Source organism: Chlorocebus sabaeus, chromosome 10 (genome assembly GCF_047675955.1).
Source record: "Chlorocebus sabaeus isolate Y175 chromosome 10, mChlSab1.0.hap1, whole genome shotgun sequence".
Taxonomy (NCBI): domain Eukaryota; kingdom Metazoa; phylum Chordata; class Mammalia; order Primates; family Cercopithecidae; genus Chlorocebus; species Chlorocebus sabaeus.
In genome coordinates, this window is record NC_132913.1 from 53,185,277 (window position 1) to 53,211,569 (window position 26,293).

Below are 26,293 nucleotides of genomic sequence, written 5' to 3' on the forward strand. Positions count from 1 at the left end.
TACCTAATCAAAACAGAGTCAAATAGAGCAGCTCTCATTCAACTCCATTAGGAAACACCAATTTCACATAGTGCCACAGTACTTCTCTTGATGTACAGCAGCAACCTCTGCTGGACAAAAAAGGGGATTCTTCTAATAACAAAGCACTGAGCTCAAACCTGTTTTGAACAGGAAGAACTGAAAGTTAGATTTCTTTCATTTCCTGTTGAACCAACATCTAAGTTAAAATTATTTTCAAGGTCTTAAAGATGCACGGGCCTTATCAAGTATATCCTTTCTGATTTTTGGATAAGTTGGATGTGCTTCAAGAACCTGCAAAACAAATAAAGAACCCACAAAAACTTGTAACTAATGATCAAAAACTACGGAGCTACAAAACTTACCAGAAATGAGAATTACAGTTAAGATTTCCTTGTGCTAATACTACAACGGCTATAACACTTTTTAATGGTGGCATTTTAAATGTAACATGATGATTCCTTTCTATTAACAGTAGTTAGATGAGAACAATAGAATGTGAATATCAAATGTAGAAAATATAACAAATATAATTGCTTAGCTAATAGATGAGTTGTATAAAACAATTATGTATCAATGATTTAAAAGTTTTGTAATTTAGCTTTTCATTCATAATATTTGATAAACCCTTAGAAACTGACTTTTATACAGCAGTACCCATTAGCTTTACCTGAAATGATCTTGAGACATACATATTTCTAGATCTACTGAGTCTAAGAGTGGGGAGATACTTGTTTTTTTTTTTTTAAATAACTCCAAAAATGATCCTAATATATAGCCTTACGTTAGCATACAACCCTAACCTGACTGAAATACTGCTTTACAGAGACTCAGTAACTAACCGCAGTTACTAAGGCCAAGTATTTACTGTAATGATGCTAACAGATAGCTCTGTGGGATAAGGAGTATTACAAAATTCTTTTCTAAGGAACTTTTCTTGGAGGTCCTTACAGTGTTTAATAGAATGTCTTTCATGGAATATCAATGGAACAATGTATATATAAAGAGACTCTGCAAATTCTAAAACCATAATTTAAATATTTGTCATTTTAGTAGGTGATCATTTCGTAGGAGATGAATTACAGAATGTAACTGAATGAATTCTAATAGAATTCCTTTTTATCTCAAATTGATCAATCTGAATTCTCTAATAACCAGATTCAGACACATTCACAAGAACTTCTAATCAGAACAATGATCTGAAGAATCTATACTGTCTTCAAATATCTGCTAACTTAAAGACTAAATTTTATTTAACATGTTTCTCCCACTGGTCCTTTTTATTTATTTATTTTTAAAGTAAAAGTCTCTTTTACTCCACCTCTTTAATCCTACTCCTTTCCATACATGTAAATATTCTATGGTTTATTGTTTAATATGTACCCTTCAGTGGTCTTTGTCTTTAAATTGACATAAACATTTTATTATTTGATCTCAAAGTAAAAACATATTTTTTATTTACGTGAACATCATTTTCTAAATTTTGAACATAGATAATCTTCCTAAACATACTTGATAAATTATTTAACTAAAATTATATATCCTCTACTTCTACTCACATACATCTGGAGATCTTAAAAAGTAGGAAATTGTACATCTGAAAAATTTTAAGGAATCTAAAATTAAGTGTTTACCTGGTGACATATGTCAATTGAATCCACATATCTTTTTGCTTTTAAGTAATTAAATGCCAGTTTGTATCCTGTTAAGACAAAAATCATAAAACAGAATGATGGAGTACACTGCTACTATTACTTTTCCTTACCTCCTCCTCTCTTTGCTTACTCACTAGAGAATCTGTAAGGGAGGCTGGTGAATGAACAACTAAACTACACTATAAAGAGAAGTTGTGTGATAATAGAAGGCAGAGTGACACAAAAGAAGTGTAAGAAGAAAAGAAAGTGGAGTTGGAAAAAAGGATAACAGTGAATACATTGATCAGTCAGAAAGCTGCCATCCCACAACTGTGGTTTCTATAACTTACTAGAAAAGTCTCATTTATTTCAGGTTATAGTAAAAACTCATCATAAGGCAGTAAATGACAACACAGCCATTCATTTATACAGTACAGATTTATTTAGCACTTACACAGGCAAACTGATGCCTACAGTTATGAGGTTTGCATTCTATTAGGAGAAAAAATACATTTTAAAATAGTTTCTTGATTAAATGAGTAATTTCAAAACTGAGATAAATGTTATGAAAGAAAGATCCAGGCCAAGTGAGTTACCATAAAGAACATGAATCGGGGAAGAAGAGGGTATCAAGAGATGTCTGAAATCTGAAGAATGAGGCATAAACTAGTCTAAGGTGGGAATCAAGGACACTCTCAGACAGAGGAAACTGTGTGGATTAAGGCCAGTGGTAGGACACATAGGGAGTTGATGAACTTGGAGTATGGCGAAAAGACAAAGCACGTAGGAGGGCGACACGGAGGAAGGCAGATTAGTCATCAATGACTGGTAAGAATTATCACAATTACTGATAGTGAAATGCCACATTTCTACTATCAACAATTAGAAGAATGTTTAAGACATTCCTTTTAATGGATGTTGTTCTCCTGTAACATGCTATAAAAATGAGAAAAGAAGACAAGAAAAGTAACAGCAGCTGTGCACTCAGTAAACAAGATATAATGCAATGTAAAATAATGTGTAATAATAAATATCTCACTCTACCTCTTAAAAATATGAAATAAGAAATGTGAATAGTGCTCTTAGGCTCTAATAAAAGTACCAAAACAAATGTTTAAAATTTTAAGTGTTTGAAAAGAATTACTGGCTAACATTATCAAATGGTAGTAAAAAGAAAGAAATAGAAATGATCTAAAATTCATACTATTTTATATAGTCAGGCACTGTATGATGATGTTTCATTAACAACAGATCACATACATCATGGTGGTCCCAAAGATTTTAATACTGTATTTTTGCTGTACCTTTTATATGTTTACATACACACACTGCTTATAGCATTCAGGATAGTAACATGCTGTACAGGCGTGCAGCCTAGGAGCAATAGGCTATACCAGATAGCCCGGGTGTGTAGTAGGACCTACCACCCAGGTTTGTGTAAGTATACTCTTAAGATGTTCACACAATAATGAAATTGTTTAACGATGCATATCTCAGAATATTTCCACTGTTAAGCAACATATGCCTGTATATATACATATCTACACACACACACATGCACACAGGCACACGTGCGCAGGGCCTATGACAGAAATTCACAGCTCAGATTTTAGACAAAAATACGATGTTCCAGAGAGGTAAACTTGATGTCATTACCAACAAATTCTAAAATGAACTAAAATGGTTTGTGACATTCAAAAAGAAAAGCAATTTTTAAGATGTCATGCCAAACATACTTACATGGAAACTAGTCAAGATGTCAGTTTTGGTTTGTGGCTTCCTGACTAGCTTTGGGATCTTACGCAAGTGGCTTGAGCTGTCATTTTCAGGTTTCCTCATTGCTAAACCAGGAATAACAACTCCTCCCTCTAACTCTTAGTATAATTTTAAAAATCACATAAAATACTTGTGAAATGGTTTTTAAAACCTTAGAATACCACAAAATATTAGCATTTTTTATATGTAAACATTCAATATATTATCATCACAGAATTTTAACACTGGAAGAAACTTGATACATGACCTAGTACAAAAATTTCAGAGAAAATAAAGAGCTCAAAAGGGGAAAGAAAATGTGCACTGCAGCTGCGCTGTACCTGCCACACTTACTAGAACTCAACCACATGCAATCAGGAGAGAGAGAGAGAACGCAAACATTGTACACAGTCTAATGACTGTCACGTAACCTGAGAATGGGTATGAAGGGGGCAACATGAATAGTTTCTTCTCTCATTGGATCTCAGTTGTTCCTAGTGTGTTTCTTTTTTTCCTCGTATATATTTAAGGTGTACAAAATACTGTGGGTGTGTATATATGTGTGTGTGTATATATATATTTATTTATAAATAAATTTTTGCAATTTACTGCAGTCAAGCAAATTATCCATTCATCATTCATCCTGGTGCCTCTCATAATGACAATATTCAACCCTAAAATCTATAGAAAGAGCATGAGCATGATTTTTTTTTTTTTTTTTTTTTTTTTTTTTGAGACAGAGTTTCACTCTGTCAACTGAGCTGTAGTACAGTGGTGCGATCTCGGCTCACTGCAAACTCCGCCTCCCGGGTTCAAGCAATTCTCCTGCCTCAGCCTCCCGAGTTGCTGGGATTACAGGTGGTCGCCACCATGCCCTGCTAATTTTTGTATTTTTAGTAGAGACAGTGTTTCACCATATTGGCCAGGCTGGTCTCGAACTCCTGACCTCAGGTGATTCGCCCACCTTGGCCTCCCAAAGTGTTGGGATTACAGGCGTGAGCCATGGTGCCTGACCATGAGCATGATTTTAAGGGTTTTCTGACAACTGAAAAAGTGAAATGCATTGTTTATTTGGCAGGCAGGTTGAGGAAGTGAGATGCAATGACAATCTTAAGGATGAAATTGAGGAATTAATGGAGAGCCTTAGAAAGAAATGTTTACCAAAGCAAAGTTGGAGGAACTGATAAAATAATCTATAAAATACAATGATGACACAATGAAAGAACTAGTCATTTGGAATCTCTTTATTTGTTGAGGTCTTCCAAGGAATGGAATATATAAATAATTTAACTTCTATGCATTCCTTCTATGGAATAAAGTGTCAAAATTAGTATTTTAAGGATATTTAAGGACTTTTTATTTTATGAGGTGACTTTATTCTGAAAGATACGTCACATCTTAGAATAAAAATACTATAAAATCATTAGTTCTTGTGCTTTGTACAAGTCTAGTATAGTATAAGAACAGACTCCAGGAAACTAAAAGATGAGGGAAGACCTAAGCTGACAGCAGTTAGTGTGAGGGTGACACATTTGACTGCAAATCAAAATTGAATTCACACTGTGACATGGCTACTGAAAAGACTGATGTCATCTTAGGCTGAATTAACAACGACAAAATGCCTAATCAAAAGAAAAAAATAGCTTAATTATAACTAGCCAAATAATAGTTAACAGGTTTTTCATTTATGGTACAACAGGTCAGAGGGGCATGGAAAAATAAAGCAGCACTTTCCAAACTTACATGGCCATGGCATCTACCACCTTCATACTCCATTCTTTTTAATTAAAAAAATAATAATTATTAAAATCTCCCCAAGTGTTCCAAAGCACAGTTTGGGAAACACTATTTTAGAGCTTCCAGGAGACAGCAACAAGGAAGATGAGAGACTCAGACAGAATTCAATCTTAGGAAGAATGGACAAGTAACTGCAGATGGCTTGAAAAGAAGCCCTAGGACACAGGACAGAAGATTGCAGTTTAAAGGGTCATGATCTGTAAGAGGGAAGCATTCTGTAGGTTGCTCCGGAAAACAGACTTGGGCAGTTTCAAGGAGGCATATTTCAACCCAACACAAAGGAAGAGTACACAAACACGAGGATGAGCTCCCTGGCATGAGGGGAGAGGTTGGTCATGACATATATGCTGATGCCACCTCTGTTAGGGACACTGTAGACTAGCATTACTCAAACTAACAGCCTATAAAACACTGGGAGTAGATGATGTTTCTAGATGCTCAGGAGAAAAAAAAATGGCCCATGGTCAAATAATTGTGGGAAACATGGCCCCTCTGTGATATCCATCGCAATATAGTGTTTAACAGCTTTGAGAAGTAAAGAAATCTGTGTAATTAAATTTAATGCCGTATTTTCCTAACTTACATGGCAATGGAAACATCTTTTTCCATGGCATTCCCAATTTCAAAATAGCACCTCCTTTTAGAAGGAAGAGAAGGGGGCAAAATTAGACTAGATGTACACTGAGGTGACTGAGGACAAGTTTGGAACTCAGGAAATTGAACTATTAGTAGCTAATAATATATTATAAATATAAAATTTATTCTCCTTTCAGAAAGCTTGACAATGAAAATGGACTCAATGTTTATCGTTTTGAAAAACATCAAATGCATTTAAATGAAAAGTAATAAATAAAACATAATTTTTCTGCGAAAAATCTAGGTGATTGCCAAACTCACCTACTGCTGGATTTGTCCGATTACTGTATTTCCATGCCATCTCATAGTTCAAGGCAGCATCTGTATACGCTTGCTCTTTTTCCATAATGTATCCCATGTATTCATAAGCTTTGCAGCAAGACTGAAGAAAAATGGGTGACATCAATAGATTAAACCTGATATCACTAAGATTTTATGGGATGTTCGTGACTATAGAGGTCAATCATATTAACTCATTTAAATGACAAATCAAATAATGGTTTTCAACCTTGGCTAGGCAATCAAATTTTTTACTGAACTTAATAAATGATTCTGATGGCAAGTCTCCATTACAAATCTGCAGAATCAGGGTTTTCTTTACAGAATCAGAAATACACAACAGGGCATTTGTATTTTACACAAGCACATGTACACTATTATGAGTAATTTCAACACATACAAAAATGGAGATAAGAGCATAATGAACTCCACGAACCCTTATCTTCAACAATTATTTCGTGACTAATACTGTTTCACCTCTATCTCACAAACCTACCCTTCTGTATTAACAGAAAAAATCCTCAGATATATCAACTAAGTCTAAATGTGTTATTGTGCATCTCTAAAGATGTTATTTAAACAGAAACAATTTTATCACACCTAAAATGTTTACGACTCCTTAATAGCACCAAATATCCAGTACTGTCCGAATTTTTATTGTCTCAATATAATTTGTTTTTGTTAGAATGAGGACTGAGTAAGGATCAAACGTTGTAAGTGGTCAATGTTTTGATCTAGTCTTTTTTTATCTAGAGGTTTCCCTGTAGTATGTCTGTCTGTCTCTCTGTGTCTCTTTTCTTGAAATGAAATGCAATAGAAACGAATATTTATCCCCAAATTTCTCACAACGCAGGTTTAGTTGACTGCATCTTTGTGGTGTTTATATAACATATTCCTATGTCACTGACATTTTCTGAAAATTGTAATTAGAGGCTGGGATTCCATTTTGATTCTGGAGGGGAGGGGTGAATCTACTTCTAACATCAGTGCCATGATAAGCCACACTGGAGCCTGAGGCATAAAAACATGGATGCGTGTTTTTGTATATTTCTTAATTGTATTTTTTTTTCCGGAATATGAGTTTAAAAATATTGAAGAATCTGAAAGTATATATTAAAAATCACTACATTTAAGACTGAACATTTTATTTATACCTAAACTTAATTTCTTATCATTTTACTTTTCTCACTTTAATGGAAGAAATCTCACCAGCAATATTTTCATTAAAACCATTACCAATTACCTATTTTTTAAAAAACATAAAAATATGAATATAGGAATGCACATATTCCCTTTTGACTCAGGCTCCAATAAAGTTCAGCACAGCTGCATTAAATTATTATTTATCTTGATTACTGAGTGTTTCCCTTGTCTCATCCCAACCCTAGCCCTGCCATTGATGTATGTTCTTCTATTGGGAAGCACAAAATGTCTGATTCTCCATCTTTTTGTGATGTTATATCCATATATAAATTTATCAGGGTTGAAAAATGGGGACAGTCTATCAGTCTTTCTTCATTTGTTAGCTGGAAAATGTCTATGATGAGAAACGTCTCATTGACTATTTGGTTAACCAATTTTGTATAGAAAAGGCAGGATATTTATTTGCAAGCTTTAGAAATAGCAGTCAGTTCACTAGCATACTGTAGTGGTCACCAATTAGGTTTTTTATTTGTTTTGTTTGTTCTATTTTGGATCTTTGAGAAGTCATGGATTTAAACATATTTTATGTGTTTCAATATATTGCAGTTATCATACTTATTGATACTTAAAGTATCCCAACTTCGCCTGCTGGAGGTGTGTTCAAGTTGGCCTCTAGATCTTTGACACAAACTCTAATCATCATGGATAGCTTCCTTCATCATCTGGTACAGCAAGACAGTCTAGTTTCATCTTGTACATTTCCTGCCCCAGATATGGATGACTTCCATTTTTTAAATTATGTAATTCAAGGTTCCTAAGCTTTAGTTCTTAAATGTCATGCTTTCAATATCAACATATTCAACCAGCAGGGCTGAATGAAGCTTCTAAAGCAGCCATCATGTTCAACCATGCAATGTATTGTTATCAGCGTTCTGGCAAACTGAAATTCTGTGTGCACTGAAATTCCCATGCAATCTTGGTTAATCCTAGACTAGATATGAAAGGGTAAACTATTCAGCAATTTAGATTTTCAAAGCCTATTAATGAGCATTCTGCTTTTCAAAGCCAATTTAATATAAAATTTATGTAACTAATCATCTAGAATAGTTTATAAATTGATAAATGCTTGGATCATTCAGGTTCTTAAGTTCCTAGGAAAGAATCTTAATAGTACTAGATAATCACAATTCCTCTTTAAAAAATAAATGGTCCATTTGTAATCTAATTCACTCAAGGAGAATAAAACAGATTTACTGTGATTAAGATTTTGAAGTAATTGATATGAATATATGAAGATAAATATCATTTCTAAGTTGTGTACAATTATTTCTCAACAAAAAAAATCTTAACTCTAAAGAACTGCTATAATGACATCTTTTGTAATTAAACATCAAAATGTTAGTAAAAAGTCTTAAATTCTAAGGACTTTATAATATTCAATTTTATACCTAAAGATAAGGAATTTTTATTAAATGAAATTAAAAGCTGAAAAGACTTTCTCCCACAAAATATATTATGCATAATAGATTCTAATAATGAGAAAATGACATGCAGCTGCAGTAAATTCATCAAGAGTATTTCTTAATGGGAGGGACAGACGTCCGCAATTAATGTTCTTCTGCAATTTTCATTAGTTCTGGGATGAGATGGATAATCACAGGCAAATGTTTGACATTCCAAAAACACTTTCCGTTAAGTAGGGCATCACTAGAGCTGAAACTTGAAATTGCATAAATCTTTTTTTTTTTTTTAAACTTTAAAGGACAAATGGCTTTTTTCTTATTATTAATGCTTGTTTCCTGATTGTGGTAAGAATAAACATTTAATTTTCAAAAATCACACAAGAATCCTTGGAAATGGACTAACACTCAATGATATCTACATGGAAAGCTTATGCAGCAAAGGTCAATAATTATTTTTTACTCTTCAATCACCTACTCTATTATGACGCAGGCACCGTTTTAATAGTTCTTCTGCCATGTCATATTTTGCTGATTGAATGTAAATATCAGCAAGTAGCAGCCAACTCTTCTCAAACTCTTCGGCATCAATAGCATTCCAATTCATTTTTGCAATACGTTTCAGCTGGTTTCTGGCTCGTGGAGTCTGTTTCAAGATCATATAAGCCGTTGCCATTCCCAAGAGTGCTGGGATATGATCCTTCTATAAGAAAATAAACTTTTAGACCACAAGATAGATGCACAAACATAAATGTCTCAAAAACATACAGAAAGCAGAAAATGCTACATGAGAACTAGTTTGTGGATTCTATTTCTAGCTCCATTATGGATAACTGTGATTACAGGTCATTATTTAACACATCAAGTACCGTCAAGCTGCTATGAAGAAACTTGGTCAAGCACTGTGTGGTCAAGATAATTCAAGATAATGACAACTATTCAGATGCCATATGCACACAATTACAATAATTAGTGAGACTTTATCTTTAATGGGGTTCAAATAGTCATGTTTTAGTTTTGTATAGAAACAGAAAAAATAAAACTATTTCAGTAAAATCCTTATTGAGCAGTTTGTATTTCAGATTTAACATTTAGCCTCCTTACTTCTTTCACCTGTCAAAGACAAGTAACAATAATTTACCTGACGATGGTCCTTACCCATTTTGACTTCTATTGCTTTATTCTCCTCCCTTCTCCTTTTATCCAAAAACCTCTTCTCCCAATAAAGTTTGAACAACGAAATGTTAAAAATGAGGCACATAATTGATTCACCACTTGGAAAGTACATGAAATAAACACATGCCTTAAATTATGCTTTTAGATTTGGAGTCTGCAGCTTCCTAAAACAATCTATATGATATTCTTTTGGATAGAGTTTGAAGTCAGAGAATGTCACTCTATGAAACCAATAGGTTAATGAGAATTCATATAAAATGGAGGCCATTAGTGATCTATCCAGACAACTAACTTTCATAAGCAATAATGTGTATGTTCTTGATAAAGGTAGGATGCTTCTTAAATTTCAGCAGAGGGATTGCGAGGCATTTATAAAGAAAGAAGCCTCAGCTTGACATACAAATAAAGGGGCCAGGTGGGCAGCTCATATCTGTAATCGAAGCACTTCGGGAGGCTGAGGCTAGTACGTAACAGACCTCGCCTCTACTAAAAATAACAAAGAAAAACTAGCTGAGTGTGGTGGCCGGCCCCTGTAGTCCCAGGTACGCAGGAGGCTGAAGTGGGAGGATCTCTTGAGCCTGGGAGTTCAAGGCCACAGTGAGTTATGATCATGCCAGTGCACTCCAGCATAGAAGACAGAATGAGACCCTGTCTCAAAATAAAAACAAAAACAAAGGGTAAGAAATTGTGACTGAGGACTGATGATATCATTACTATAATAGAAGTATACTATAAGACAGCAAATTTGGGTAACTGATAAGGAATATTGTAAAAGGAGAGTGGTAAAACGTTCAATGTCCAACTGATCATGGTTAGAAGAAAGAAATAACTCTGGAATAGAGAAGGGCAGTACATCAGGGTTTTATAAAAACAGCTTTTAGAAATATAAAAACTTCCTTACCTCAAATTCTATGTCTATCAATAAACTTCCAAGATGTAATCTGTTCCTCTAGGTAAGGGGTGGCAAAATGGTTTGAGTGTTAAATCCAACCAATTGGTTGTAGATTATGAAGACGTGTTGGATGTTACCAATAACAGAGTCTCACCCTCTCCCCAACCCAGCCCACCTCAGGTGGGCCAGGAGACGAGAGAAAATAGAGGCCTGCTATGTATTTGTCAGCGAGGTCCTAGGACAGCCTAACAGGAGGAGGGTCCTATTAAAAGGTCCCACATTCCCCCTACACTACACAATTAAAAATAGCCTCTCTGACTTACACTTTGAGTTTGATTAGAATCTACCGGTTCTTCACAACTTGATCACTCCTGAGTGAACTGAAGAACAGTTTCTAAAAGCAAACCTGAGTTCTAATCCCTGCATTAGGTATTTCTTCCTGGTGCAGACATCCTAAGACCTAGAGCCAGTTTCTCTCTCTGTCTCTCAATAACTCTAAATTGCAGTAACTTTAGATTGCAAAGGACAAGACTCGGATGTGGACAATATAGCTGTATTACAAACATCTCATCTTTATGGTTTGAGGTGATGCAATGAAAGCAAGTGGAAACACTTTAGCTTGGGTTTAATGTATCTTCCAGCATTTCCTCCATTATTTCCTGTCACATACCTCTTTTTCAGTCCCTCTGAATGACGCACAGGATTGTGAACATACCCTATGTTTTTCTGCCTCCCTGACTTCGTTCACATTTTCCTCTTCCTCTGGAACACACTGTCTTCATTTCTGCCTGTTAAAATGCAATTTATCCTGGTTCTTCAATCATACCTGTTTCTTTTCTTTTTTTTTTTTTTTAAAAAATTATACTTTAAGTTCTAGGGTACATGTACATAGCGTGCAGGTTTGTTACATATGTATAGTTGTGCCATGTTGGTGTGCTGCACCCATCAACTCGTCAGCACCCATCAATTCATCATTTACATCAGGTATAACTCCCAATGCAATCCCTCCCCCCTCCCCCCTCCCCATGATAGGCCCCTGTGTGTGATGTTCCCCTTCCCGAGTCCAAGTGATCTCATTGTTCAGTTCCCACCTATGAGTGAGAACATGCGGTGCTTGGTTTTCTGTTCTTGTGATAGTTTGCTAAGAATGATGGTTTCCAGCTGCATCCATGTCCCTACAAAGGACACAAACTCATCCTTTTTTATGGCTGCATAGTATTCCATGGTGTATATGTGCCACATTTTCTTAATCCAGTCTGTCACTGATGGACATTTGGGTTGATTCCAAGCTACCAATGAGTTTCTTCACAGAATTGGAAAAAACTGCTTTAAAGTTCATATGGAACCAAAAAAGAGCCCGCATCTCCAAGACAATCCTAAGTCAAAAGAACAAAGCCGGAGGCATCACGCTACCTGACTTCAAACTATACTACAAGGCTACAGTAACCAAAACAGCATGGTACTGGTACCAAAACAGAGATATAGACCAATGGAACAGAACAGAGTCCTCAGAAATCATACCACACATCTACAGCCATCTGATCTTTGACAAACCTGAGAGAAACAAGAAATGGGGAAAAGATTCCCTATTTAATAAATGGTGCTGGGAAAATTGGCTAGCCATAAGTAGAAAGCTGAAACTGGATCCTTTCCTTACTCCTTATACGAAAATTAATTCAAGATGGATTAGAGACTTAAATGTTAGACCTAATACCATAAAAACCCTAGAGGAAACCCTAGGTAGTACCATTCAGGACATAGGCATGGGAAAAGACTTCATGTCTAAAACACCAAAAGCAACGGCAGCAAAAGCCAAAATTGACAAATGGGATCTCATTAAACTAAAGAGCTTCTGCACAGCAAAAGAAACTACCATCAGAGTGAACAGGCAACCTACAGAATGGGAGAAAAGTTTTGCAGTCTACTCATCTGACAAAGAGCTAATATCCAGAACCTACAAAGAACTCAAACAAATTTACAAGAAAAAAACAAACAACCCTATCAAAAAGTGGGCAAAGGATATGAACAGACATTTCTCAAAAGACATTCATACAGCCAACAGACACATGAAAAAATGCTCATCATCACTGGCCATCAGAGAAATGCAAATCAAAACCACAATGAGATACCATCTCACACCAGTTAGAATGGCGATCATTAAAAAGTCAGGAAACAACAGGTGCTGGAGAGGATGTGGAGAAATAGGAACTCTTTTACACTGTTGGTGGGATTGTAAACTAGTTCAACCATTATGGAAAACAGTATGGCGATTCCTCAAGGATCTAGAACTAGAAGTACCATATGACCCAGCCATCCCATTACTGGGTATATACCCAAAGGATTATAAATCATGCTGCTATAAAGACACATGCACACGTATGTTTATTGTGGCACTATTCACAATAGCAAAGACTTGGAATCAATACCTGTTTCTTAAATCCTATTTTTTCTTAAATCATACCTTCTTTACAAAAGGGTCCCTCAACTCTCCTTATACTGTCTCCTACAGCATTTTTATTTGCAATTCTAGTAAGGAATGTAACACATTTTGCTTTGTATTAAGTCATCATAGTCAGTATGCTTGCCTTGTCTTCCATAGACTATGAGAAACTTCAGAAAAGGGACCATACATTATTTATCTTTGTGTTTCCCACTATGCTTAGCACTTGCTGGCTGCTTAATGAATATTCATTATATTGAATATATGCAGCCTATGAGTTAAAAGATAAAAATGTGAGATAAAATTTGATGCTTATGAAACTTCAGCTCATGTATCATTATCTTTTGAATAATATGGTTAGTAAACAGATCTGAAGATAGTATTTTACTAACCACATACGTAAGGATGATTAAAAAAATAATGCAGTCTCATCAACAGAAAGCAGGCATAGTCTTTCTAGGAAATAGCTGTAATATCATTCACTGCTTTTGGCTTTTTTTCCTCTCTTAAACTTCACAGTAGGGATAATGGATTTGGTCAAAATAAACTTTCTCATTGTTATGAGATAGAATAGCACATCACAGCATTCAGTAGCTATGGCACTTGACATGAGACTGCGTTTCCTCATGTTCCTAGAGATTCTCTTAGATGTACATGATTGCTCTACTTCTGCGCTGTCTTCATTCAGCAGCTGTCATCCATCTGCTCCACAAAGCCAATTCAACAGAGCATGACCCCTGAGCACATTACTTCAATGTGTGCAAAAGTGCCTTGCTTTTGAGGGTTGCTGCTGACATGCTGCCCTGCTCTTTTGTTCCAAGTGTGGTAATAAAGCTGCCATCTAGGATACTCATACCCAAGCCACAGCATGAGTTGCAGGTCTCCCAAACCCCTGACATCTCAATCTCCTCCAGGGCCCTGGAAGGTGAGGGGAAAGAGATCACCGTACAGGGCTTTGGGTAGTTTATTGTTGCCACTGTGACCACTGAACCACAAGAAATCATAGCAAAATTCTGTGTGTCCTCTGAGAGACACAAAATGAGCTTACAGTGGCCTACAGCATCACTGAATGGAAGAACAAACATGAAATCCAGTGAATATGCTTAAAAGTAACTTACCAACTGCTGATGGGAGGGTATCTAGAATTCCTTTTTTTTTTTTTTTTTTTTAAATTTATTTATTATTCTTAATATCAAGTAATTGAAGAAATAAAGGGCTGTGTGAGGGAAGGAAAAACAGTATCTACAGAGTAAGAAAAAAGGTGGAGGAGGCCGAGGTAGGTGGATCACCTGAGGTCAGGAGTTCCAGACCAGCCCGGCCAACATGGCAAAACCTCTCTCTACTAAAAATACAAAAAACAGCCGAGCATGGTGGCAGGCACCTATAATCCCAGATACTTGGGAGGCTGAGACAGCAGAATTGCCTGAACCTGGGAGGCGGAGGTTGCAGTGAGCTGAGATCGCGCCATTGCACTCCAGCCTGGGCGACAAGAGCAAAACTCCGTTTCAAAGAAAAGGAAAAAAGGTGGATTCGAGCACAGCGAAGAGAAGAAAGCCTCTGATTTTGTAAGAATAATACCATGAAAATAACAAATCTGAAAAGATTGCAGGAGGTTACTTCAGTGTTGCCAAAGAATATCATTATTTGTGGCCGGGAGTGGTGGCTCACGCCTGTAATCCCAGCACTTTGGGAGGCCGAGGCGGGTGGAGCACAAGGTCAGGAGATCGAGACCATCCTGGCTAACACGGTGAAACCCCATCTCTACTAAAAATACAAAAAATCAGCCGGACGTGGTGGTGGGTGCGTGTAGTCCCAGCTACTCGGGAGGCTGAGGCAGAAGAATGGCGTGAACCCGGGAGGCGGAGCTTGCAGTGAGCTGAGATTGCGCCACTGCACTCCAGCCTGGGCAACAGAGTGAGACTCTGTGTCAAAAAAAATTAAAAAAATAAAAAATTATATAATTATTTGTATGACTAAGTTATAAGCTGTCAGTATTGCTCTCATGTAGCTATATAGCTGGAAAAATTCCAAGTTCATGTAAGTGAAGAGGTAAGACATCAGGGCAGCCAGGTGTTTACTTCCACTTAGTAAGTTAATCTTGGCTACATCTACAACACAGAAATTCTCCAGAGGATAAAGTGGCTCCCTTGAGAATTAACTTACATACTTTTGAAGAATTCCCTTTCTCTGGAATTTAAAATTCCAGTAGAGAGAAATACATCAACAACACATCAAAACAGTAACATTGTCTCTTCTGCAAAGAAGGGGACATTGTATATGCCCAACTATATACCTAATTTGTAATAAAAGTTAAGCCGGGCGCGTTGGCTCATGCCTGTAATCCCAGCCCTTTGGGAGGCCGAGGTGGGTGGATCATGAGGTCAGGAGATCAAGACCATCCTGGCTAACACAGTGAAACCACGTCTCTACTAAAAAATACAAAAAATTAGCCGGGTGTGGTGGCGGGCGCCTGTAGTCCCAGCTACTCGAGAGGCTGAGGCAGGAGAATGGCGTGAACCTGGGAGGCAGAGCTTGCAGTGAGCCGAGATCGCACCACTGCACTCCAGCCTGGGCTACAGAGCAAGACTCTGTCTCAAACAAACAAACAAAACAAAGCAAAACAAAACAAAAACACAAAACAAAACAGGTAATTAAGTCAATGTTTCTTCAGAAAATAAACAACTAATCAAAATACATGTTTCTATACTACCAAATAAAGATAACATATGAAGCTGAAAAAGAAAATCCACTAACCTCAGATGCTGCTATTTCAGTGAAGGTATTTAATGCTTGTTCAACGTTAGATTTCTGTTTGGTAGCCATTAAGCAATAGTTTTCCATTATGCAAAGCTGTACGTGACCCTGAACAGTCTGAGGTTTTAGTTCCTTAAGAAGTTTTTCTGCTGTTCTTACTGCCAATTGCACAGATTCTTGCTTCTCAGTTGAATTACTGTATATAATTAAAAATAAATCACTTATGTCTCTTACTCATGATACAGTTCATTGAGATTAGAATTGGCTTTTGTACAAAAAAGCTCTGGGCATTCTTTTATACTTTTTGTCATTCATTTAAAAGTAATCTTTTGTGAAGAATGTCACTCATTCTCTTCTAATACAAACTGAAGCACAGTTATAATGCATTTTAAACAAAATTAATAGGGACTCAATAAAACACCATTAAGCATTAATTTCCTCTAGAATGAAGACAAAAGTTGGACAATATCTACATGTTGTAAATGTGTGCATTCCAGCAAATATAAAACTGTAAGTAGAACAATAAAATTAACATATATCTATTCAAAAAGTGAAAGGAAAGAAAAGGAGGAGGAAAAAGTGACAAATACTGTATTATTTCATTCTATGTTTAATCCATTTTACACACAGGAAAACTGAGGCTCAAATAGGTAATTTGCTAAAGGTCATGCAGCTAATAAGTGGTAAACCTAGGACCTGAATCTAAGTTTATCAGACATATAAAATCTACTCTGTTCTCCTCACCACATTGCCTATCAGACTCTCAGAAATTATGTGTGTCAAAAGGTAATTTCAAGTGCAATTTGAATATTTAATAGCAATTTTCTTGTTTTATACACACAAACACACACATATACACAAATCAATTAATAAAAGGAAATTAAACACTCAAAGTCCAATCACTAAAGCCACTGGTCTTCTTCTCAGACCTTAGGCTTATCTTACCTAAAACATGTCACGCTGTTTACTACCATTTTCAAAGTTCTTCTTCCTTGGCTTCTGTAACACTACATGGCTTTAGTTCTCTTTCTACCATGTTGATTGCCCTTTTCTGACCTTCCTTCCTCCTCCAGATCCCTTAAATGTTAACAAACTTAACATTTAGTTCTCAGATTTTTGTTACTTCATTCTACCACTTTCAAAGAGGCCATTCATGGAGTTCCAACTATGCACTCTGCAGATGTCTCCCAAATCTCTATCCCTAGCTGTGACCTCTCTTCAGAGTTTTAGTTTTGTATTTTGAATTGCCTGCAGAAGACTTCCACTTGGATAGCTTATAGTTCCGTAACAGCAATGTTACCTCAACCTTCCTAAAACAACCATAAACATGCCACTTCCTAGCTCTAATTGATCTCTGTAATCCAAGCATTAAAACCTGTCATTGAAATCTCTTGGCAATCTAGTGTTAATTTTTTCCTGCTCCTCCATGCATCTTCCCCTGAATACCTCATGCACTGCTATGATTCCTATGAACTCTGACAATACTTAATATCCATGTAAATCCATTTATGTTTAGCTGCAGATTGAAAGGTTTCAGGTATTGTCTTGCCTCTTAAGTAAATTACACACTCCTGAAGGCAGGAACTACCTCATATTCCCTTTATGTCCTAATACATTCCCCACATGCCTTGCCCGAGTCTAAAGAGAGGACAGGCTACTAATGCAGGTTGATAAATAACCATTGACTAGCAGTATACCACACTAGCAGCAGTCAGGACTCAGTCTAAATCTTGCCTCCATCATTACTATCACATTAAACAAGTTGACTCAGCTTATTTTGCAATACTGTTGTAGAAAACAAACGAGATAGTGCATAGAAAGTATAGAGGACAGGGTCTGGAAAATACCTACCATTTGTTAAGTAGTTACTATTATTGTGTGGATAATTTTTGCCATAGTTGTCAAATTTTACAATTAGGGGAGTGTCTTCATAACATGTCTATTATTATTTAGGAAACCTAAAAACATTTTATGCCTGTTTCAGAGAATAGTTATGTTAGCAATAACTAACCTATTGAATAACTATTCAATTTGCTAAAATAACTATTCTCTGAAACAGGCAATGAAATGCCTATTTATTTTATTCATCTGCCCTTTCATTATTGCTATCCTAGAATTTAGTTCTTTTGTATAGTATCTTGTTTATTATCTCCAACAAGTGTTTTTTAAAAAAGGATAATATGTCAAATAACTCACCCCAGGTCTCCATCCAGGTTTTCAAATACTTCACCTCCAATAGTTTCATTATCTGGATTCAAACAGATTTCTATCATATTATAAAGGGCATTTTGGCCCCAGTCACGATCTTTCCGAGCTTTATTAAAATGTCGAAGGGCATCATTTGGTTCTCCAGTGTACCTTGTTAGATGTTTAAAAGAATTATTTATTTCAATCACTGACTACAAAACTTATATTAGTTTATAATCTGTCTGGTAAATAAAACTGATGAACTATTTTGAAACGTACATTTTTTTTACTACAAAGAAAAGCTTATTCTACTTGATTTACAATGAGAAAAAAAAATTATGTAGCATTTATTTGTCAATAGATTTACCAAAGATATAGTCCTTTACAATACTGAAATCCTGGCTCCAACTTTGCTCTGGAGTTACGTTTCTCAGCCATTGAGAAAAATCGTGGGACATCCTCTAGTTTTCCACATCTTCTTAGGAGATCAATCAAACGAGATAATGTCATATAATTATCTGGAAACAAATAATACTTCAGATATGGGCAACATTTTATATTGTTTCTTTTGTTGGTTATAATTCTACTTCATTAGTGTAAAATTTACTTATATAAAGTACATTTTAAATATAAGTAAAAAATGCCTCAGGGTATAAGTCCCTAAAGATGCTGTATGGCCAACTAGATGATCTACTAAATGACATAGTTTGGGCTGGGTTGGTCACATCTACATACGCAAATCTGGAAAAATGAATATTTCTTGTAACTTTTCTACTGTTTGGGGGACCACAACCTTAGAGAAACAGCCTCTACCTAGGTAATCTAGACTTTCAACTGTGTAGTTCAGGGATACCAATTTAATTGGACAGGGCAAGTTCACTGTAGGTCTCTGAGAACCCCTCTCCTTTACTCGTGCTAGGAAGGACGTGGGAACAGTACAATTGACAAATAATGTATGGGGTGGGCAATAAGAAATTTTTCTCCAGTCTCTCTTTGATATGTACATATAGCTAACATACCATATGCTAACTTACCATACTAGAACTTTAGCATATTAGTTCCCATATTTTAATCCTGTTTCACCTTCTTCCAAAAAAAATTAATTCATTCATTCATTCCTTTGATCTCAACTATAATTTCCTGGCAGGTTCCTAGAAAGCCTTTTCCCAATTTTATCTAATTCTCTCTTATCACTAACAAACTAAGTTTGAGAATAATTTAATAAATCTTTTTTAGGATTGTAAAAATAATGTATAGACACTACAGAAAATAAGGAAAACATATAAAAAGTATAAAGAAGAAAAATCAGCATATTTCCAGCTAGAGATTAGCACATTTTGGTGTGCTTTCTTTATATATTTGAAAACTAACCAATATATAAACATAAGCAAAGATATGTTATTTCTTTGTTTACATTCATACAAAATCGATGTTTATTTACATATATACAAAACTGGAGTCACATTTGGGGTGTTGATTTTGATTGGTTTCGATTAGTTTTAATGTTGATTTTGATGAACATTCAACAGTAAACATTTCCCAATTGTCATTAAAGAATCTTCCAAAACATGATTTTTAATGGTTGCATAAGGGCCTACTTACTGATGATTCACATTATTTATTTCTTTATAGTGGTATCTTAGATGTTTGGGTGCTCAAGTTTCAGTTAGCACAGGACTAGGGATATGTAGGGGAATTGCAAAAACCCTTAGGCTATTCTCAACATGTTCTTAGGTTGAATTTCTAGAATTAAAACATAAAAACAAAAAAGCTTGTTTTAAAGCTATTTATCCTTGACTCTATTTTGCTATTTGAAAAGAGATGACATCATGTAAATCCAGTAATTTTCCTGAGTACATAGCCAAAAGATTAAAAGCAGAGACTCAAACAGGTATTTGTACACCAATGTTCACAGCAACAACCTTCACAATAGACAGAAAAAGTGGAAAGAGCCCAAATGTCCATTGCAGTTGAATAGATAATCAAAATGTAGCACGTACATATAAAGGAATATTGTATATTGTATGTCAGTCATAAAAAATAAGAAAATTTTGACATACACTACAACATGGATGAATTGTGAAGACATTATACCAAGTGAAATAAGTCAGACACAAAAGGGATACCGATTTAATTGGACAGGGCAAGTTCACTGTAGGTCTCTGAGAACCCCTCAGAGTTATCTGAGTGATACAGCTTACATGAGGTGCCTAGAATAGTTAAATTCATAAACACAGAAAGTAGAATGATGGTTGCTAGGGGCTCCGGGAAGAGGAATGAAGAACTGGTGTACCGACTTACAGTTTGGAACGGTAAAAAAGTTTTGGAGATGGGTAACGGTGATGACTTACAAAACAATGTGAATGTATTTCATGCCACTGAACGATACACTTAAAAATGGTTAAGATGATGAATTTCGTGTTATATATGTTTCACCACAATACAAAATATTCTTTAAAAAAAGAACTTCTGGAAACACTGTATCTACTCAATTACGGGATGTTAAACCAATACAGGTTGATAGTATCGTTTGTCCCCTTGACACACAATCTTGAGTCCAGAGATTTTGTTCATCACACCTTTTAGCATCACTAAAAAGGGCATAATAAGAATATGATTTCAGAAAAAGACAACTCAAATATTGGTCTTGTCGTTTAGCTATGTCAATTCAAACAAATTTCTCAAATTCTTTGAGTCTAATCCACTTATTTTCTTAAAATAGGATTATAATATTGACTGTAGGAGTGCTGCTATATAAAGCCACGAAAAATATTTATAAATTACAAATGTTATTAATAATATTTATACTTCCAAAAATTTTGATAAGAAATAGAATACCCCATAATAAAGCCACAGCATCTGGAAGCTGTACTGGATTAAGCAAGAACTAAAGGTTAAAATTTCTGGTGAAATTTTTTTTGCATGATACTGCTAGTATTGTCAACATTGGGAAGGCAATTTCTAGAATATTTCTTATATACTATTGAAATGTATTCATTATTAGTTCAAGTTATAATTACCAGTGACAGATTAAATTACATTCACTTGTCTTTTGGTTAACCCATGACATTTGCAAATTTCTGCACTTAAGAAATCCATTAAAAACTAAAATGTGTATTACCCTCTAAAAAACTTAGCTGGTCCATCTTTATTGATGGATAGTAAGAAGATATCAAAATAGTTATAGGGTGATGAGATGTGGGAAGCATACAATGCCATGGTATGGTATTACAAAGCACAGGATTCCGAACTTTGCCTGGAGGAGTTGGGAAATTTCACATAGGAGTTGACCTTTGAGCAGCCTCAAGGATAGGAGGAAGATCTTACTAGACAGACTGGATGTGTTGGCAAGCTATCAAGCAAACAGAACTGAGGAGACACCTTAACCGATTGGTATGAAGGAAGGGGAAAGCTCAAGGCGATCTGGAGATTCTGACAGAGAAAAGGGGCAATCTGTCATGACAGCAGTAATTAGATCTAGAAGAGGAATTTTTCAACTACTTAAATTAAGTCAAATTTGTATGGTACATTTCTGAAATAAGCTAAAATAGGGCCTTAATCTAAAGTACAAGATGAGTTACTGAGGATAAACAATAATGTACACATAAAATGAATGTAGATACGTATGTTTTAGAATAATTCCAACAAAATAGATCTGTGGATAAGTGTGCAAGGTACTAGTAAGAACAAGGCATACAACACAAGATTAAAAACTCTTAAGATTAAAAATATCACATAGACAATAAAAATTTACTGAAAATTTTGTGGTTGTTTTTGAGACCGAGTCTCACTCTGTCATCAAGGCTGGAGTGCAGTGGCGTGATCTTGGCTCACTGCAACCTCCACCTCCCAGGTTCAAGCGATTCTCCTGCTGTATTTTTAATTGACTTGGTGTTTTACAGTCATTCACTGATCCATTCAACCAATAAACATCTATGTTGCTACATCCATGTGCATGGCATTTTGTCTGATATTGGGAATATAAGATAAATATGGTGAGTTCCCTGAACTTGAGGAGTCTACAGTCTAATAAACAACACAAATATGTACATAAATATTTTTAGTAAAATACTATAAGTAATAAATAGGTATGGACAAAGTAACCGAGGATTAGGGTTACCAACTCATCCCAGTTTGCCTGAGACTTTATGTTAGCATGGGAAATCCCGCATTCAGGAAAACCCTTCGCTCCGAGGCAAATCTAGGATGGTGGGTCATGCTACCCAGCATCATGTAAGACATTTTTTAATGTAGGTGGTGGTAGTGGGATGCAGATTTACTTTTGTATTTTCCCCCAAGAGGGATATATTTTAGATTATGTGTTTGGAAAGAGAAAAGAGATAAGGAAGCTAAAGTTCATTTTAGGCAAAAGGAAAAAACCCAAGCAAAGACTTGGAAGTGTGGTTGTATGTCATTTGGTGTTGCTGGAATACAAGATCCTTATATTGCATTTATAAAAAATTGCTTTTATATTTGTTTACCAACAGTCCAAAGCAGTCAGTCTACTCAGCCAATTTTTTTGGGAAAAAGGCTGCTGCCAACTAACAGAAACTTAAGTGAAACAAAACCCACAAGACACATGAAGGCTTCTTCAAATCTTAGAAAACTATAATGTGTGAGATTCTTCAAATCTTAGAAAACTGTAATACTTTTAATCACTTAAAAATATTCACAACAGAAGAAGTCTGCTTTTTTAAGAAATAAAGTTAGATCATTGTCTCAAAGGGAAAGACTGTGAAATGGGAACCGCTTGAGATAGAATGAAAATATTATATATATTACTTTCAAATGGTAGTTTAGAGAAGAGGAATAAGAGAAAACAGTGTGGAACACAAGGTAGAAATGGCAGGGAAAAAAACGACACAAGCCTGAAGAAAATAAAAGTAGGTTTGGGCAATGTGGGTGGCAAGATGAGCCCATATTTTGGACCCAGGGTGAGTGGAAGAGGTGAGATGGTCAAGTAATTCACAGCATTCTTTTAAGTAACATCTAAGTATACTCTGGAAAAGACAAGGCAAAAAACAAACGAAACGGCCTCTGGTAGTCCCAAGGTAGAAAAAAAATTACATAGTAAAAATAATAAAGAGAAAGTGTTGATACTACTGTAAAAAATAGACCATATTTTTTCCTTTCAATTTTTGTGCTAACTGAGGATATTTTATTTCTAAGTATGAACTGATGTTCTCTAAATTCAAACGTCTTTTTATTAAAAGCATTAGTAGAGGTAGCCTATAGAGCATATCTAGTTCTTTGAGTTGCCCTGCTTGAAGGATTGCCACCTCTGTGTCTCTGTGGCTCTAACCAGGCAGCTCTGACTGGGGTTTAGAAGAACTGAAACACAGCTGTAGGACTTTCTCTGCCATTTCAAACTCTTTTTAGTAACACAGGTAGTAACATACAGTCATCTATTAGTCAAACAGTTCCCACCTCTCTTTCTTCTTTTCCTCTTTCTTCTCCTCCCTCCGTCCCTGCTTCCCTTTCTTCCTTTTCTCCCTCACTCTTCTTCCCATCCAGTATTTGTCGAGTACTAACTAGGCCAGGTATCCTTCTCAATTCTGGAAACACAGCAGTGAAGGGCAATGTTTCTGGTCACTTGATGCTTCTGTTCTATGATTTATAGTTTTTTTGGTTTTGTTTCACAAGGGCTACACAAAACCCAAAAATCCTTAAAAAAAAAAAAAAAAAAAGCCAAACCCCAAAAACCCAACTGAACAGAAAACAGGATAAAGGGATGGAGAGCAAGAAGTGGTGCTACTTGATGTAGGCCAGTGAGGGAAAGGCATTCTAAGGAAGAAGCAGCACCGGAGCAAAGGCCCAAAAGAAAATGAGGCAGCAGCCAGATGGACCTTTGGGAGGAGCACATTCCGGGAAGCAGAAATAGCAAACAAAAAGGCTCAAGGCTGTAACTGGCTTGGGCTTTTGCCTACCTAGTTTCTGTTATCCCTTTCTTCTTTACTATCAGAATTCTGATTTTATTCTACAGGGTATTAGATGCAGCTAAAAGATAACGTTTCCCACCTTCTTTTGCAGCCATGGAGTTGATACTACTAAGGGTTGGGTTTTATTTTTTTGCTGGTTGGGAAGCCCTTTTTTCCAGCTCTGCACCCACCTTCCCCATCTGGGCCCTGGAACATCAATGCCCAGCACTGCAGTGGTCATCTTGAGGTGATGCTCAGGCAAGTCAGAGTAACAATATAGAACAAAAAGGGAAAAGGCTCTGGTTTCCTGAAGATACCGTGGAACTGCCATACCAATCCCTACACAGTGTACTTTTAGATTTATTTTACAGACAGAAAATTAAAAGCCGTGCTTTTTTAGCCTAGAATTTTCAGGGGCATCTCTGCCATTTTCAATGAAAGCATTTCTAAAGTCTTTGTAGGCTAGGGATGGAAAAAGAGATGACTTATGACAATGTTGCAATAATCTACGTGGAAGATGGCAATGGCTTAGACCAGGGTGGCAGTAACAGAGGTGGTAAAAAGTGACGGCATTCTAGGTATACTTTGAATGTAGCACTAACAAGGATTTGCTGATAGACTGGAGGTGATATATGAGAGAAAGATGAGACAAAGATTAACTGTGAGGTCTGGGCTGGCATAACAGTGAGCAGTGATGCCACTCACTGAGGTGAGAGGTGGGGGTGAAGCAAACTTAGAGGGGAGGGAAAGATCAGGTGTTCTATTTTGGACATGTTAAGCTTGAGATACTCCTAGACATCTGAGTGGGAATGCAAAGAGGCAGAGGTGTACATGAGTAAGGGCTGCAGATAAATGTTTAGGACACATCAGTACATACATGGGATATAAAGCCATGCAGCTGGACAAAGTCACCTAGGGGGTGAATATATAAAAAGAAAGGAGGTTCAGGAACTGAAGCTAAGAGTGTTCTGATATTTAAAGGTCATACAGAGAAGAGAACTCCAACAAAGGAGAATGAAACAGCGGGCAATGGGGCAAAAGAAGAACCGAGTGAGTTTAGGATCTCAGAGACAAATGAAGAAAGTCTTTCATTGTGGAGGGGGATAAACTGTGCCAAATACGATGACAGGTCAAGTCAGCAGAGAACTGAGAACTGAATCTGATCTGGCAGTATGGGGGTCACCGACCACATTGCAGAAGCGACTTCCCTGGAGTGCAGCAGTGGATGAGACAAAGTGAACACAGCATGTTTGAAAATCCTTCAGAGAAAAATTTGTTGTCAAGAAGAACTGAAGAAGGGCACAGTAATTGGGAGGGGATGAGAGTTAAGAGTTGATTTTTATTGACTGATTTATTTAGAGCAGGAAGATGTCACAGCACAGTTATATGTTGATTAGCAAAAATTGATAATTCAAGAGAGAGAACTGTAAGAGTAAAGCCCTTTGGTAGGTGAGAAGCTGGACACAGGCGGGATCACAGGCCTGGGGAGGACAAAGGCTGAGGAGTGGGTAAATTTAGTGACAAAGACCGGAGAAGTTCTCTTCCAGGTGCAAGTATTCTCTTAGTGAAGTAGGTGGCAAGGCTTTTAACTGTGGGCAAGAAATGGGGCAAGGGTGTTGGAGGTTTGTGTTGCAGGAAGTCAGGGATCCCAAACACAGGGACTGGCTGAAGCCGTGGCAGAAGAACATAAACTGCGAAGATTTCATGGCCTTTTATTAGGTTCCCAAATTAACACTTTTATAATTTCTTACGCCTGTCTTTACTGCAATCTCTGAACATAAACTGTGAAGATTTCATGGACATTTATCACTTCCTCAATCAATACTCTTATAATTTCCTGTGCCTGTCCTTAATCTCTTAATCCCATCATCTTCATAAGCTGAGGATGTATGTCACCTCAGGACCCTGTGATGATTGTATAAATTGTTTGTAAAACATGTGTGTTTGAACAATATGAAATCTGGGCACCCTGAAAAGGAACAGGATAACAGTGATTTTCAGGGAACAAGGGAGATACCATAAGGTCTGCCTGCCTGCAGGGCTGGGCAGAACAGATTCATATTTCTCTTCTTACAGAAAGCAAATAGGAGAAATATCGCTGAATTCTTTTCCCAGTAAGGAATAACCCTGGGAAAGGAATGCATTCCCAGGGGTGGGTCTATGGATGGCTGCTCTGGGAGTGTCTGTCTTATGCGATTGAAGAT

The 26,293-nt window shown here is 36.4% G+C and overlaps 1 protein-coding gene across 5 annotated transcripts in view; it reads right to left on the bottom strand.

Annotated features, from left to right (window-relative positions):
- Window positions 1-3: 3 nt before the first annotated feature.
- Window positions 4-26,293, bottom strand: part of TTC21B (tetratricopeptide repeat domain 21B) — an 81,417-nt gene continuing 55,127 nt past the window's right edge. Inside the window, exons 23-30 of one of the 5 annotated variants that reach the window (XM_038001985.2) lie at window positions 18,539-18,689; window positions 18,181-18,342; window positions 15,985-16,180; window positions 9,201-9,425; window positions 6,102-6,222; window positions 1,653-1,720; window positions 259-312; window positions 4-158 (exon numbers count right to left, since the gene is read on the bottom strand). In XM_038001985.2, the coding sequence (XP_037857913.1) occupies window positions 153-158; window positions 259-312; window positions 1,653-1,720; window positions 6,102-6,222; window positions 9,201-9,425; window positions 15,985-16,180; window positions 18,181-18,342; window positions 18,539-18,689 (983 nt within the window). In that variant the 3' untranslated portion in view covers window positions 4-152. Of the gene's footprint in view, window positions 313-1,652; window positions 1,721-5,787; window positions 5,842-6,101; window positions 6,223-9,200; window positions 9,426-11,403; window positions 11,579-15,984; window positions 16,181-18,180; window positions 18,343-18,538; window positions 18,690-26,293 lie in introns of those variants that run through there. The other 4 variants (XM_007965224.3, XM_073019777.1, XM_038001986.2 and 1 more) reach the window with 4 other exon arrangements.